Genomic DNA, 16,869 nt, shown 5'->3' with positions numbered 1-16,869 from the left:
TGAAATACCGAGGAACCCACAAGAAGGTGAGAAAGTCCTGGATGGCTGCAGCGGTCTTTGCCATTGCCCTCTGTCTCTTGCTTTCTGCCATGATTTTGGAGAGATGGTGAGGGGAAGGGAGGAGAAAAAAGAACTGGGGGAAAGGATCTCCAATATTTTCCCTTCCTGCTGGTTAGAAATTGGCTATAGCTACACAATTGTCTCGATCATCTTCAAGATAAGGAGATCTTCTTTCTGGGGATCTTTTTCCAAGAACAAATGCTATTGCATTGCCCTAACTGCCCATCTGTCATAGAAGGTGGCATTCTTCAGAGATCAAACACTAGCAGTTTTGGTCTTAGATGATCAATTAAGATTAGCTGAGAAAACACAACAGCATAACTCTGTGTCCAGACAAGGAGATGTCTTTGTGGTGTCAAGTTTGTTCAGACTAACAGCTGCCACAAGAACTATACTGTACTCAGCATGTAAACCACAGGAAGGCTGTTTAATCTCAAGGGAAAGAAAGACCAGCTAGACTGCTGCTACTTGATGCAGGCTTTCATTAATTAGTTTCATTAAGGAAGTAGACTCAGGTTTTGAATATGCTTCGGAGACAAGAGACCAATCTTAAAACAAGAGACCAATCTAAGTCTTATAAGAGATATACGAGAACTGTGAGTGACTTTTCCACTTGCTTTTGCATGGTCTATGGAAGTCATAGGATGGTTACTTCACTTGCATTATATGGAATGCAAAGTTTTTGATGATTTGGCATACCTCCACAGGGCGTCCATTACAACCAGTATGACACTACATGACAGTACATATCAATGGCCCAGGCTGATGCTATTTAACATTATGAAATCTGTTTGAAATGCCTTAGATAGAAAGCTAATCACCTGACATTCCCTGAATGCCCAATGGAGTGAGAGGCACCTCCAGAGGATGTAAACCACCATCGTAGACCCTCTCAATCACTGACAGTAAGAGATAAGCATTCTCAGAGGTGCCATCTGCCATATGTTTGCAATATATTTCTTGTGGTCCAAAAGAAATCGGTGATAGGATGACTGCAAGGAAATAGGGATCATGTGCAGAATTTTCTGCCCTGAACTAACATTAAGATAGCCAGCCCAGCCTACCATGGAGCATGCCCTCAGCATGTGAGCTATGTTTGTCCTCTGACTTGCTCAGTATCTCTCTGGGAAGATGCCAGGACACAGAGCACTCTAGAAGGTCAGTGGTCATGGCTAAGAAGAATGTGTTCCTCGGGGGCCACCAGCGCCCTGAAAAAAAAAACACATTTCTGCTTTCCTGGGGACAGTTGAAAGGAGACAGGCAGCCAAGGATGTTAGTGCTGAGTGTGTTCCTCAACATAGTCCCTGTACCAGTGGCATGAGGTGCCTGCAAGGGACACCTGCCGCCCTGAGGGCAGCAAACCTGACTCCACTCATCACAAGAGCTCCTAGACACCAGCGTTTGAAATAGTCTTTATTTTCTCATTGATTGCAACATAAGGCGCTCACGGTACTGTTGGTATTTCTGCAATGTGGTTGAGGCCTGGAGGAAGGAATCTGTAGGTGCATATGTGTGTTTCAGAGCAGTCCAATTTTCACCACATGCAGAAGGGTCAGAGAAAAACTCTAAAAAGACTTGATTTGCTTCCCCTTCCCAAGCCTCTGACCTCAGTAGTTATCCCCACCCTTCCTTTCCCACAGCTACCCCGTTCTCAACTCCAAGAGCTCCTACTGCAGTCAACCCTCTTCTCTCCCTCACCTCAGCCTACCTCAAACATCAAACAAAAGTAGCAAACAAAAGTCACAATATCACAAAATAGGTCTAATTTGTCTAATCAAAGACAATTCCTGACTGTAGAGGCAGAGAGAGAGACCTTTGCTTCTTCACTACATGATACCCGAAGTCTGAGTGAGATTTGTCCCTCTGAAGCCAACACCTGCCCATTTTGAAGCTTGCACAATCACACTGTTAAAACTCTTTTCTTCCTCTTCATTTTGTAAGTAAGTGGCACACAACAAGCATACTTCTTGTCTGCAGGGTTTCTGTTGTATTACTGCAAATAAATCGCTGCGTTTACTATTTTTCTAAAGTCCCTTTCAGGTCAAGCTGCTAAAATACTCTAATTCTCTGGGGCCAGAGGTGAACGACGAGTCATCAAATGCTGTTAGAGCCCTGTGCAGTTTGGGGAGACTCCTCCTATCTGCAGGAGAAAGAAATAGGCACCTTTTTACACATGTTGTCAAAGGGAGGCCCAGAAGCATTCGGGGAGGCAGGCAAAGGCTGATAATGCCCAAAGAGGATTATTGATGCCTAGCACCCAGGCTGTGAAGGCCTCAATGTCTGATCTCCCTTTCCCACCCCACGCACAGCAGACAAGCCCTTTCTCTTTTGGGGGTCTTGGCAGGATTTGGGGTGAGACATTGCACAGGAAGTGATTTTTGAAGGAAACATTGGAAGAAGGGACATCCTCCTCTGGAATCATCCCATTCCAGCTGATTCTCATATTCCAAGAAAGAAAAAACAAAACAGAATACAGTTACTCTGAAAACTTCCCGCAATCTCTACTGACTGCTCATTTGTACATCTCCTTTATAACAGCATTTGGCCAGAGTACGAACGCACCAAGAGCCTTTCACAGATGCATGCAAAATCCCACAGCATCCCTGGGAATGGAATCCCTGGCAGGTAATTTTCTCCCCACCTACTGTAAAAGCAACCAGAGAAGTAGAGCAGAAATAGGAAACTGCCTCACAACATGAAAGAGCCCCATTCTCATCTGCCGCTGACTTCATCCCAGCCTCCTCAGTACAGTGAAAACACTCCTTCCTGACAACACCTGTTTCGTTACACCACAGGAGACAGGAACTGAATCTGCAGGCTGAAAGAACTTCCTTGTCTTTTTCACAGAAAATGTTTCCCAGAAGATCCATGGGATGAATCAGAAACCAAGAGAAAGACACTAGAGCTGATGCCAGGTCCCAGCTTCTCTGAGCAGTCAATTCCGATGCACTGGGGCAGGAAGGTAAGCATTTCTGAGATAGATTCAGCATTTCCTAGCTATCATTAATGCTTTGGGATGTTCTCTGTTTCTGCTGTTCCATCTTCATGTCCTCTCACAGACATCCACACACACACGATCACTGCGTAGAGTTACCCCCTCCCCATCTCCTGCTCCTCCCTCTCTATAAGCAGCAATGTTTTCTTCTGCTTCTTTTTTTTACTCTGTTGAACTGCCTCACCCTGTCTTCCTGCTTCAGCCTCTCCAAATTTCTGCATGATTTTGCCTTCTCCTCAATATGTAGCACCTTGCTGTTACCTTCCCAGACATCAGCCATGCATACTCCGTGAGCGATAGCTGTCCCAGGCCACAAGGCTGTAAGTATAAAAGCAGTGTATCAGTCACTAAATTCCCCTCTCTCTCTTGCAGAAACAGAGAGAAGAAGAAACTTTCTCCATTTTGGTTATTTCATAGTGACTGATCAGTTCATAATGCTCTCCTTTCAAAGCAGTTCAAGCCTGGCTGAAGGGACTAATTACAGTGGGACTGTGCAAAAGTCAGAGCCGTCATATGCTCTCCTCAAGTTCATGGAGAGCTTCTGCCTCATCAGCTCTGCCTCTGGCATGGTGGGAAATGGCACAGTCCTGTGGTACCTCGGCTTCCGCATCCGGAGGAACCGCTTCACTGTCTACATCCTGAAGCTGGCTGCCGCTGACTTTGGCTACCTGCTCTGCATCGCCATCGAAACAGTTCAGTGCCTGATGCATTTCAATGTGGGAGTGCAGTTTGGGATAGCCCTCTTCCTGGATCTTTTCACATACGGGACTGGCTTGTATCTCTTGACAGCCATCAGCATTGAGAGGTGCCCGTCTGTCCTCTGTCCCATCTGGTACCAAAGCCATCGCCCAAAGCACTTGTCCAGCATCATCTCCGGCCTGCTCTGGAGCCTCTCGCCGCTGCTGAACATGCTGGGGTATGTTTCTTGCACTGTTCACCCCTCTAGCAACTGCCACATACTCCTCATCACCATTGGAGTCCTGGACTTCCTCTTCTGCACGCCCCTCATGCTGATATTCAGCCTCACCCTCTTCCTCAAAGTCAAGTGCAGCTCCCAGCACCTCTAAACAGGCAGGCTCTTCAGCCTGATTATGCTCACCATCCTCTTCTTCTGCTTGTTCCGAAGGGGAAGGAAACACACAGCCACACCACCAAGTCCATACTTGTCAGTTCCCAGCACACTCTCCTCCCTAAGATGCAGGTGCAAATCCCAGGCTAAGAGGTTTCTGAATCTCTTGAAGCCACAGAGGGCTGCACTGATGCTCCCGTTGTCCGGGGCAAGTGCACTGCACTGGGTAGCGCTGCCCTGCCAGGGAGTGCTGGGCAAGCACCTACGCAAGCAGCAGCCCCACTCGGAGCACTACCATTCGACACCAGTGCTAGCAGCAAGGAGAGAGAGCAGGAGGGAGGGCTTTTCAAGTGAAAGGGTAGAAGATGTGGAGGAGCAGGAGCACCTGGGCAGCAGCCCTCTCTGAGGGGACACAGAGAGTCAAATGTAAAACCAGATCAGCAAAGGTTGTGTCCCTTGAGGGATGCTCACAGTTTTACAGCTCGGGTGGTTGTTTCCTTCGTAAGCGCTTAGCTGCCTTGGAGTTTCTCCAAAGTCTGGGGTAAAGTGTGTGTGGCGCCTTCAGCTGTTCGCTCTCGGCTCTTCCTGCTGCATCGCACAGCACTGCCCTGCACAAAGGGGAAGGGCAGGAGCGCTCTCTCCTCCTGATTTTCTTGCCTGCTCTTTGCTTGATTTCTGTTTGCAGCGGGCAGAAGCAGGAAAAAAAGGACGACGCTCCTGTGGCCGCTTGCTCTGCGATGGACGTCTGCCAGCGGCCATCTGCCAGGGCAGCTTTTGGATCTGCGCTCAGAAGGGCAGGCTGTGACCAGCCTCTGGCAGCTCTCCGTTGGGAAGAAGGCCCATTACCGCTGCCGATCCAGGTAAGCAAGCCTGGCAAGGGTGTTGGGGCCCTTGCAGTGCTTCAGAACAATAATCTATATGAGAGAATATTGAACTGAAGCTGTTTAGAATTAATTGCTTAGCATAACTTGCTTAGCATTAGTTGCTAAATTTGCTGAACCCTTAGGCCTCAGGCTGTGAACTTGCTGTGAACTTTTACATAGATAAGTAAAAGGGGGCCCCAGAGCCGGTTCAAGCTAAAGAGATAAAGAAGTTGCACGGACAGCAGGAATAGCCAACCTTGAAGATAAGAAGCAAGTTCCCCATAGGTAGCCAATCATATTATAGCCACTGCTGCGTGCTTTAAAGTAGCCAACCAATGAGATTGTAGAAGTGCCGCGTGCTTCAATGCAGCAAACCAATCAGAATAACCGAAGTGCCGCGTGCTTGCATGCCATGACTGCACAAACATATATAAGATAGGCAAATTGCTGAATAAAGTTGGAATTGAATCTGCATTCTGTGACTGCGTCTGATTCATTCTCGCTACTCCCGCGGACCACGACACAAGGGAGTTACCATTGCCCCAAGCCGATTTCTTGTGTTACAATGCCAGACGCGAGCCTTTAAAGCAGTGCAATGAACACGCTGCTCGCATCTGGGGCGAAGGCGCTGAGCCTCGGCGGGGGCGAGCAGGAGAGCGCTGGGGAAGAGCAGCGCCCCGGGCTGGAGCGCCGCGGCTGCGGGGCGCGCTAGCACAGGCTGCGGCCGGGCGAGGCGGGCCGGGGCAGCGGCGGGGCAGAGCGCGGGCGCCGGGCGGCGAGGCGTCGGGGCGCGGGGCCGCTGCGCGGAGCCGAGAGCGCGACAGGCGCGGCGGGGGCGAGGGTGCGGGGGCAGCGGGCGCCGTGGGCGCTGCAGCCCCGGGCAGGCTCGCAGCCTCGGCGGGGCTCGGGGGCGCTTCCCGCCGCGAGGGCGGCTCCCGGCGCGGAGCGCGGCTGCCGGCGGCGCCGGGGGTCGCGGCGGGTGGCGGCGGGTGGGGGCCGGGCGGGCGCTGCGGGCGGGGGTGGGCGCCGGGGGAGCCGGGGGCTGGCGCGGCTCGGCTCGGCTCGGCTCGGCTCGGCTCGGCTCGGCGCGGCTCGGCCGCCCGGGCGGAGAGCTGTGCCGGGAGAGCCGTGCCCGGCGGCGGAGCGGCTGCCGGGGGCGCTGGCGGGCCGAGAAGGGGGGCCGGGGCCGAGGCGAGGGGCCGAGAGAGCGCGAGCGCCGCTTGCCGCCGAGCGGGCGGAGGAGAGCTGCTGGGGGGGGGCGGCGGGCAGCAGGCAGCGCTGCGGGCTGAGACGTGCCCGGCGCGGGGCGCCCCGAGCACAGCAAAGTGCCGCTGCCTGGGGAAGAGTTTTCCTCCCCGACGCTTGCTGCAGGTTTGTTTTCCTTCTCTGAGAATCCCTGGGGGCGCGAGCAGGTCCGAAGAAGAATGACCTCTGCGCTGCCTTGCAACGTTGCCTAAATGACAACGGCATAGGCAGTAGCCCAGGCGACGCCAGAAAAACCGCCTGTCACCGTTTGGGCAAAGATGGTCGAGTTTGCCGTTGCTTTCTTTTGAGAGAGGCACTGAGATTACTTGGAAGACGTCCAGATGTGTGTAGGTCAAAGGCACTGACAACCATTGGTCTCCTAAAAATGCCAGGCACGAGACTTTCAGGCAATGCACATGCGAAAGGAAGGCTGAACACCTCGATCTCAACAGATCATGAATATATACGCAATAGGTATGGAACAACAACAGCAACAAACAGCCAGTAAGAAAGCTTAAAAGGATTTATATGAGCTTTATTGGTATAGCCTCACTATATTTGGATATATATACAAACAGATGTCTTTATATTATAACTACAGGCTCTCTTCACTGAGTTGTGCACTGAGGACTAAACAGCAAATAATGAAAAAGAATGGCAGAGTAGAAGCACGTTTCCTGTTACTGAGCACGGGAGAAGTTTTCAATTTCTTCCTTCATTTCCTAAAAAAAGACTAAAAAAAAAGATAAAAAAGGAATAATAATTGCCAACTAGACACAGGCAAACTTGCTATAAGCTGGAATAAAAATGTAAAATCCTGTAGCTAGCTGCTTTGTATAAAATGAAAGTCTGTGTAGATGCCTTCCAGGTGGAAGTCAGCAACTCGTATGTAACACAGACTGCTAAGCAGGAAAGAGAGGAATAGCGAATAAGCAGGATATCCACTGTGCACAAGGAAGAAGTGCAGAACAGTGACAGGAAGTGCTGTCTAAGCAAAGTACCTCTATCAACTGCGTTTTGTCATCGTCTTGCCGATGGCGGTAAACACACTGGCTGAGCACCAGGTGTAGTTTTTCGAGGTGGCGGATGTTGCAGTCCTTTGTGGCGTTGCCAACGACATTCAGCAGTTGCTGAAGAAAAAAGGGAGACAGTACAAGTTTGCGTTAGCACGAGATCATTTGAATAGGCTCTCTATGTGTTCAGACACAAAAGAAAATGGTCCCACACAACTCGCATCCTCCTTCCTTGTATGGCTAAATAAAAAAGGAGTGAAACGTCCAAGAACAGACTAAATATCGCAGCAGATTTCCATGGAGGAAATGAGCTCCTGTGTCCGACTTGCGAGAAAAAGCGAGGCTCCAGTTTCAGCTAGCATTGTGCTGTTCCTCAGGCTATCACCTCCATGATCCTAACTGCAAGTGAACTTCTCTGAGAACAGCGGGAACTGCCATGGCCCGTTTTGTAGTAAAGGACAGCGGCTGCCACAGCAAAGGCCCTCTTGCCTTGGATGAGCTTCTGTGGCTGCAATGCAGGGCCCTGCGAAATGCATCTTTTGAAGAGAGGCCACAGAGCCTCTAGAAAGAGGGCTGCCAGCTGGCAGTGGGAGCCTCCTCAGGTGCTTCTGTCTCCCCGTTAACTGAATGTTGCCCATGCCTGCAGCTCTGCTGGCAGAATGGATAGCTCAAGGGTCGTCAGCAGAGTGGGAAGCAAAGGTGGATCAGTGAGCTCCAACCTACCCTGAGAGAGATGCTGGTTTCCTTCTCAGCAGGGGGTGAGCATTTCCTCCTCTTCTCTGCTAGGCTCTCTGAGGGCGATGCGTTCCTCCTTCGCTTTTGTCTGCAGGCAGCTGCACAGAGATAGGAGAAAAAGCAAGCCAAAGCATTAGCTAAGCAGTTCTGTCTGCAAAATCTAGCACCGTCGTCTTACTTGGTGCACAAGGGAAATGGTGAGAGGGACTGAAGTACCATTGTGCTGGCTCACTACATGCATGTGTTGAGGGAGAGAGGGCAGCAAGCGAAGGGGGTCCAATTGTTATTAGAATTAAAAAGCGCAAGAACTATTAGATTATATCATGCATAAAAGAACGCCCTTGAAGATTTTGTGCACAGAGCAGACTGTAGACCGAAGGCATGAGCACAAAGCAAGGTCATAAGCTCAGGTGGCTTCGTCTCTCATCACAGGAAGTAAAAGAGGTGAGAAGCAGAAAAGTCTTTGGAGACAAGCTCTCCTTCCCCTGTGTTCCAAAAGCAGAGGTTGCCTAAGCCTCGCAGACAGACGGCAATGACTTGGTGCGGGGGTGGCGGGCAGGAAGGCAGGAGGGAGAGGAAGAGAAAAAGGAAGCAAAAGCACAGGAAAAGTCCTCACTGTTTCCTATTACCATAAGAACTTGTGGAGTGTTCAGCAACTGCTCTAAACAACATGTTACATTTGAGGAGTTAGCCGTTGCAGGGCCATCGAGGCCAGTGTTTTACAGTGTGAGCCAAGCTCTGTGGCTGGGCTTTATTTCATAAGCACGTTGAGTGACTGTCCTGGGGACTGACCTCACATGCTGCACCTAATTTGGAAATGGAATGCCTTTGGCATAAAGCCACTGGCATCAGCAAAAGCAGGTATTCCATGACAAGAGGGAAGATATCAATGTCATTGGCACCTTCTCCAAAAAAGGAAAAAGGAAAAAAGAAAAAAGGAAGAAAGGACTTGCCAGTAGAGAGGGGTGTACTGGACTCTGCAGGCACCGCTGGCCATCTCTCGTCCCCTTGCTCCTTGAGCTGCCTCTCTTCCTCCTCTGTCAGCAGTCGAGGCTCAGGTGGTGATGCCACAGGCAGGAGGACTTCCCGTGCCTGACAAGCTTCAGTCAACCAGAAAAGGTTAGCCAAGTGATGATACGCGGACACAAGCAGAGTAAACCTTCGTGCCAGGAAATCTATTACCAAAGCAAATGCCGAATGTCTGCTAAGCTAGAGATAGCAACGCTGTGTTTGCAGAATAGGCTCACCTGCTTTCTTTTGTGGTGCAGCAGGCTTAGCAGCTTGCTGGACAAGCAAGTCCTCGAAAAACTTTCTCCCTTCCTCCTCGCTAGGTGACTGGACATTGAAAACTTCTCCGTAAAGCTCAGAAAATAAAGCTCGTACCTGAGGTGGGAGGAGAAAAGACAGTGCAGCCGTAAGGCCCCCCCAAATGTGTGTTCTGCTCCACAAAGATGAATTCCTTTTCCAGTGAAGCTGAGGAATGCTTTGAATAAGGGAGAGACTAGAACAAGTTTGCTTCTTGGCCTTAAAGGCGAGATTGCAGTGGGTCGGCAGGGCAATTTAGGGCATCTTCTTTAAGGAACACCTCTAGGATTAAAGCTCTGTGAAGCGACCCGAGGTTCCAGTGCTCCAAGGGAGGACACTGAGCATCTCCTAGGTTGCCTGTTTTGGATTTACTTGCCTTGCTGCCCTTCATGTTGAAGCCTTGTGGCAACTGCAGAGGGAAGAGATGCCAGCAGGGTGCCCTAGTAGTGCCGGTGTTGAATGGCTTAGGAGAGCACAGTATTTGGGTGCTTAATGGAGTGATAAATTAACATGAGACTGAAAGAAGCCAGGAAGGCAGTGAGAGAAATACCTCTGGCGGGAGATCTGCATGGCAAACATCCGACGTAGCGAGCAACAGCACTGGAGCATATGCTGGAATGCCCTCTAGTAATGTTGTGAGCGTAGCTCTCAAGGTGAGTCCAGCAGCCTCCCACCAGGCATGGATATGTGGAATAGAAAGGATGCTCGGTGCTGTCCTCTGGGCTTCTCGGATCAACTAGTCAAAAGGAAGTTTGGAGAAGACTGTTGAAGCGGGTAGCAGAGGCTGCTGCTGAACAGCAATGGATCAATCAAAATTGCCTGCAAAACGGGAGTGCACCAAGACAAAGCGTCCAAACAAGCCACCAAGAATAAGGTAACATTGCTGCTTGGAGCCAGTTCCTTCAGCCTCTCCACAGCGAGAGGCAGGCCTGAATCTCTGCCTGATTTCCAAACTGCTTAGATGTCAGGTAACTCGCCCAGAGCCTCACGCCCGGTGCGAGTGGTAGTGTGCTTGAAAAAACAGGCCCAGCCCTTCAGCAGGGTCCACATCAGCGTGGGGCCACTGCTACACCGCTCGAATCCAGCAAGTGTGTTCTTGCCTCTTCCCTGCGGTGTGATGAGAGAAAAGAAACCCTTTTCTTCCCCCCTCCCAAGCCTGGGTTGCATTTCAGTGTTATAAAGAGGGAGGCTAGAGAAAGGGCATGACGTGCAGTCAGGCTGAGGCAGAGGCGCCTCCTGGGAGCTACAGAGCCTGAAGAGGCAAGGGAAGCAACTCTGGAGAGCCCACTGTCATGAGCAGCAGCTCTTGCCATGCAGAGGGCTTTATCAAGAGCATCTTGGAGCTCCCTGAGCTGCTAGCAACATCCTTACTGTTTAGCCTGGAATGGAAAAGATGCTCATGCACAACGTCCTTCTTCTGCATTGTTCAGCGTACAAGAAAAGTGTTCTTTCAGCGTGAAATAAACACCACAGGAAGCAGAGGAAAGCCAGGCCACCACCATTAACCGCGGGAGGTCTGCCTGCTTCCCCTGAGTCTATTCATCCTGTGAGATTGCAGAGAGAAGAGGTACCTGTGCGCATCTTTCTTCGGGTGAGGTGCTGCTAGCAAAGAGAGCCGGCAGGTCCAGCACGTGAACCGCAAACCTCTCCAGCGCGTGTATTAGTGCAGGCACCAAGTGGGAACTTTGCCCGTACCCGGGCTCTCCGGCGATTAAGAACCTGGGCCTGTGACATGCTGGCTGGCAACAAGCATTGCTAGGAGCGCAACTGCAAAACAAGAAGTTTGCAAAGGAAGTGATCAGTCAAGACACAGATGTTCAAGGTGTCTTTCTTTGTCCAGCACACGCTGGTCTGGATCTCTTCCCCCCGGCCGCGCGGCTTTTATGTTCAATATGTCTTGACTGAGCAGCCTTGAGGCCTTTGCCTTGGTCAAGTTTAGGTGCAGGGGGTCCACTGGAAATGGAGAAGGTGGTCGGGAAGGAGCAGAAGAACCTTGTGGGAAAAGAAATGCCGTGGGCTCTGAAAGGCCTTAGCTGTATCTAAGAAAGTGCAAAACACATAGAACTGGAGGATATTTATTAGATTCCTTCATTCAGATGTTTTCATCTTTCCTTGTGTGCTGTCTCCTAGATTGCAAATACAACTTTCTCGTGGTTTTTGCTCTGTTATCATGGAATACGTCTGTGAATAGCACCTTTTTTTAATTTTTTTTTTGCCCTCCCAGTACTGCAGGACCTTTTCTGGATAGGGCCAAGGAGCCTAGAGACTGGACCAAGTTCTGTGGGTCAGAAACCTTCTTGAGCAGTACGGTAAGAGAGAATGAGAAAAATTACTGACACAGCTGGGACCCCGTAAGCTAACTTCTCCACTGTGGGATTGAATTACTTTCACATTGCACTATCAAAATATGAATGTAAGCATAGTGGCTTAAAGATCGCAAATGAAGCCTTTTTTGCAGGGTTTTTATTATGCCCTTTTAGCCGGCCATTCCTCAGTTTTCTTGAGTCACTCCTGCATTCCCAATCTGGGAAGCTAGGTGACTCCACAAACCCACACTGCATTTTTTTAGCTAAGAGGAGAGACATCACATTTCTTTGGCCTTGAATCCTTGAAGAACAGCATGCATGAAATCAGCATGCCCTAATTGTCTGTGGATGTCTTTGGTGGAGGAAAAGGAGGCTGGCTCCTTCCGGATGATCGGCTGGAGCTACTTGCTTTCCTACAACTCTAGCACCTAGTTATATCTCCGTGCTTCCTGCTTGCAGTTTTTGATACCAGAGCACCCTGGACTAACTCTTCTGTCCTCCCTCATCTAATGCCCCTCCCACTTGCAACGGCCACGACAGCTTGGAAAGCCCCAGCAATCGGAAGAATTTCAATGAAAGGACACGGGCAGTTACCTGTTACAGTTAAGGAAGGTTTGCTTTTGCTGGCCAGGCCTTGGAGGAAACGGCTCATCTTCAGGACCAGAAGGTGACTCCTCATCGCTGTCCATGCAGTCATTTTCTAAGAAATGAGTGGTACCGTGAGAAGGCAAGAGAGGCTTGTTAACTTTCCCGAAGAGTCTGCAACCTTCTCTTGCGCTAAGACAGCTTCTAAATGTGAGCTGAAACCCGGGGCTTTGTATTTCTTCGTCTGAGGGGCATACGCTGAATGCCATTTTCCAAAGCCTTCAGTCTCTACAGAGCTCTCCTAAGTGTCTGGATTTGCACAAGCTATGTTTTGCTAGCGGTGAAAGCTCCTTTTCTCCTTACAAACGAGACAGATGATGCTGACAGCCTTCAGAAACTGGATGCTTGAGTGCAGAACATAGAGTTCTGTACTGTGAAGTGGGAGGAGTTCCCAGCTCTGCCCTCTCTACCATTCAATTTCACCTCATCCTGACTGAAATGTTTGTTTCTGTTGCTTGCACAAACTAGCAGTGTTTGCTTTGGGAGAGTTTTATGGCAGTGAAGGCAGTGAAGCCCTACCTGGCTGTTGGTCCTGCTGGAGTGCAAGTGCTGTGTGGGGAAATACCCTCTGGAGGCCTTTTAGGAGTCTCTGTAGTGTGTTCTGAAGCAGTGGCTTGGAAAGGGGTGGCAGTGGTTGTCCAGGGGAAGCCACAGCCCTCTGTGAAGCTGGTGCAGTCTTCTGCATAGCCACAAGAAAATCTGTTGCTGTGATTTCAATGGCAGCAACATCGATGTGCAGCTTGTGACTGCTTGTGTAGATCTGCGGATAGTGTCGATGCAAAGCACAGGGGGCAGCTTCAGCGCAGAGGGCTTGAATATCAGCCCCGCAGTATCCTGAGCAACAAGAGCAGAATCCAAAGGGATGTCAGTCTCAGGCAGCAGAAAGCAGTCAAGGACAGGCTTTGCAAAGGGACACTCTCAAAGTCTTTGCATGTGGCCCAAAGGGGAAGAGTTTCATGGGCAATGGCAAAAGAGTTCCTGCACTGCAGAGCAGTGCCCTGATGGGGAGCTTGCATTACGGGAGGCCCAGCGCCCTACAGCCTGTGCTTCGGAAGTAGGCCTCTGAGCCAACCTTAGCTCCTGAGGAAGATGCCCCCCAGAGCCTTCCATGTTCTGAGAGGCAAGGGAAGGCAAGGAGACAGAAGCAGCTTGGGTACTGCCTGGCACAAGCTCAGATGCTGTCAGGAGCCAGGCACAGGCAGGAACTCGGTGCGTTTTTTCATCTTACCGACCCATTTTTCAGCAAGCTCCTCAAGCAGTGCGTCCAGGGGCTTAGGGCTCCAGTCTCTGGTGTGGATCTTGAAAATCTCTTTTCGAGCCTACAAACGAGGTGGTCACACTGTGGTTTGTCTTAAGCCTCTTTCTCAAAAAGAAAATAAGCAATGCGCAGTCCCCCTCCCCCCGTCACATTCCCGTAATTGCTTGTCTTCCTCTGCTAAAATTAAGAAATGTTTACATTCTAGTAACACACTGCCTGCTTTTCAAAGCTCAGTACTTTTCAAGTAGATAGGAAGAGTAAGTAGAGTAGTAGGAGCAAGAATTCTGACTCCAGCTGCTGTCCTTGAACGAGCAAATGTCAAGCTGTGCCTATGTTCATCGCTGCTCTTTGCCAGAGCTTCAGTGAAGTGTTTCCTCTTTCTGTCCAGTATAGTGTGTTGTGCATTTTTCCTAGCCTTCAATCCAATAACCTTTTTCTCCTTTTCCCCACAAAATGCGAACTAACGACAAAAGAATCTGGGGTAGCCAGAAAAAAAAAAAGAAAATAGAAAAAGAAAGAGAGCCCGAGCTCCCTGCTAATACCAGTAACAATGTCAGCTCCCTAAATGCTTTTGGGCGGCTCTGAGGATTCCCAGCCCGGCCACACTCAAGCCCAAGTTTTCCCCCGAGGCTTTCCCAACTGGAGAACTGAGAACAAGGCGGCAACCTCAGAAGGCAAGAGCCTAGGTGGACTCACTAACTAAGCAAAGAGCAAGCCCTTGGGCAAGGAAGAATGTCCATGTGCTCCAGGCGGAGTGAAACTCCTGTTTGCAGCCTTCGTGCCAGTTCTGTGTGGGGAACCGGGAGGTGTGCAGCACGTATGCCACTTGTTTCCTTGCTCGCTCTCGGAGATGCTGTGGGGTAAACCGGTTTTCTTGTCGAGCAAGGCTTTGTGCCAGTAGCAGGAAGGTTGCCAAAACAGCCTTACCTCTTTGTTTGGCAAGGTGAAAAGGAACTCCCTGTCAAAGCGTCCAGGCCTTCGTAAAGCAGGATCCAGGGAGTCTGGCCTGTTGGTGGCTCCAATGACCACGATCTCTCCTCTGCTGTCTAAGCCATCCATAAGCGCCAGGAGCGTTGTGACAATAGAACTACCAAAAAAATGTTGTTTGGATTCCCTGGGTTAGTAGCTGTTGTTACCTTTGGCATGCCTTTCTCCAAAGTCGCGTCGCTCAGAAAGGAGAAGCTTTTCTGGATGAGCTGTTGTTAGCGAAAGGACTCATGGTAAGACAGAAAAAGCGAGGCAAGGTCTTGAGAGAGACCTTGTCCGGACACCAAGCTTAGTGACCTGATTTCAACTCCTGCCTTTAAACTGCTATGAAGCTCTGTGTTGTTGTACTCGAGGAGTTCAGAGTGTGGGGGTGGGGGTGTGTCCTATAAAGGGAAGCAGGTGGGTTTTCTTTTCCTAGAGATGAAGCAGATGACATGGAGATGGAAGCGAAAGGAAGTACCTGTGAATCTGGTCTTGGTGACTGGAGCGCACAGGAGCGAGACCATCGATCTCATCAAAGAAAATAATCGAAGGCCGCATCTCATAGGCCTGGAAGGGAAGTACAGATGCAGGCATACTGCCCAGGTATGCCCAGGTATGTGAAACAGAGCACCACGCAGCGAGCACATGCAGGATAAACATTATGGCTGCAAAGGCACTGGCACTGTGCTGGACCCAACATCTGCAAGATTTCCAGCCCCTCAGGCAAAGCAGCACGGCACGGGAAAAGGAAACACTGATGTTCCCTTTTCAACAGGAGACACTGCCAAACTGCCCAAGAGGCCAAGTCCTCCTGGAAGACGTCCACCTCGGAAAAGTAGAGGTCCAACTCTGACCCAACCTACTGCGCATTTACTCCTTACCTGCCGAAATAATGAGCGCAGCTGTCGCTCGGATTCTCCCACCCGCTGACTGAGGCAGTCGGCACCTTTTCTCATGAAGAACGCTATTCTCTTGTCTCCCTGCCTACATTCATTTGGGAGCGCTCAAGCCACCAGTGTCTTTCCAGTGCCTGGTGGGCCATAGAACAGACAGCCTCTGCAACATGAAAAAAAGAGATTAACGTAGCTACAACAAAGACATGGAAAAGTGCCCATGACAGCCCCCGTTGTGAAAGCAAAGCGGCCTTCCCTCCTAACCAAAACACTTCCCGTCTTAGACAGATTTGAGAGCAAAGCCTGTCTTTCTCCCTTGCCACAGTTGGAGTCTCTTGGACTGTGCCTCCCAGAATTTGTTGGAAGCACTGGGGAGGAAGCCTTCAGCTGGGAGGCCAAAAAAGGTCTTCTGTGTTTCCACACCCTACTTAAAACATCAGCCAGAAAAGGGAATTCCTGTGACCAAAGCAGCAAAGCATCTGAAGATTTGCACACTTTTAAAGGTATGGAAAGGGAAGGATTTCAAGTCATATTTCAACATCCAGTGAGTCAAGCTTTGTTGGCCAAGAATATATAAAGCTAACCATTACGTCTTGACATATTGCCCCTCCAAAAAAAAAAAAAAAGAAAAAAAAAAAGGAGAATACTTTTCATGTTGAAAAGCATATTGCAGCAGTTAGCTCTGTAGTTCGAATGCACTGCCCGTTACCTGGGGGGTCGGATTTGGAATCTCTCAAAGAATTCTGGGTAAAGCAGTGGGAACAGCACCATCTCCTTTAAGGCTGAAATGTGGTGAGAGAGACCACCCACACCATCAAAGCATACCTAAAGAGACATGCAACAGAAGACATGTCAGAGGTCAGAGAAAGCTGCCACCTGGAAAAAAAAGGCTTCCTCCAAATTTATCCTGTGGAAAGGCTCAGGACGATCTTGAAGTTCCCTGAGAGGAAAGTGTAAAGCCTGGGAGCTGTCGGCAGCACAGTAGGGAAGGTTTTCATGACCCCTGGAAAAGTCCCCACTGACACAATGAGTTACCACTGCTTACCGAACTCTGGATTTGCACTGGATCAGCTTCCGGCAGGGTGCTTCCGGTTTTCCTTCCATCCACGTGCTTTGCATTGAATTCGTCTTTCCCAGAGCTTTGGGGAAGACACCAGATGTGAATGGAGGAGAAAGGGAAAGGGGCTTTCTAACTGAACATGCAGTTAGCGGGATTGCTGTGGTTTTCATGTTGGCAAGTGAGTGCAGAAGCGCTTATACACTGGCATAAACTTCCCAAACCAAGAAACATTCCCTAGTCTTGACTGGCGTTCAATATGCAAGCGTGAAGAAAGGCAGGTGGACATTTTTATACTGCACGATGAAATCGTCTAATGACAATTTGTGGAAGGGGATTCTGGCTTCAAGTGCAGAACAGAAGAATTGCAGATCCCCAACCTCAGCCAGGACAATCCGCAATCATCTCATCGCTGACCCCCAAATCCTGCCTTTTTAAAAGCTGTGGGCTAATGAA

At 50.0% G+C, this 16,869-nt stretch overlaps 1 protein-coding gene across 1 annotated transcript; it reads right to left on the bottom strand.

Annotated features, from left to right (window-relative positions):
* Positions 1–8,985: 8,985 nt before the first annotated feature.
* Positions 8,986–16,440, bottom strand: LOC136991787 (ATPase family AAA domain-containing protein 2-like; the record flags this gene model as incomplete). Its single annotated transcript, XM_067295242.1, is given in 11 exon segments — positions 8,986–9,080; positions 9,228–9,363; positions 9,836–10,021; positions 10,857–11,033; positions 12,796–13,070; positions 13,465–13,555; positions 14,422–14,581; positions 14,942–15,030; positions 15,345–15,519; positions 16,066–16,181; positions 16,402–16,440. Coding segments are annotated over 11 exon segments (1,539 nt in total), but the record flags the coding sequence as incomplete, so codon positions are not given.
* Between the last annotated feature and the right edge of the window lie 429 nt (positions 16,441–16,869).

The sequence above is a fragment of the Apteryx mantelli genome, chromosome 4 (assembly GCF_036417845.1).
Source record: "Apteryx mantelli isolate bAptMan1 chromosome 4, bAptMan1.hap1, whole genome shotgun sequence".
Lineage (NCBI taxonomy): Eukaryota > Metazoa > Chordata > Aves > Apterygiformes > Apterygidae > Apteryx > Apteryx mantelli.
The sequence above is the reverse complement of the archived record's forward strand: the minus strand, read 5'-3'. Positions and strand labels throughout refer to the sequence as shown.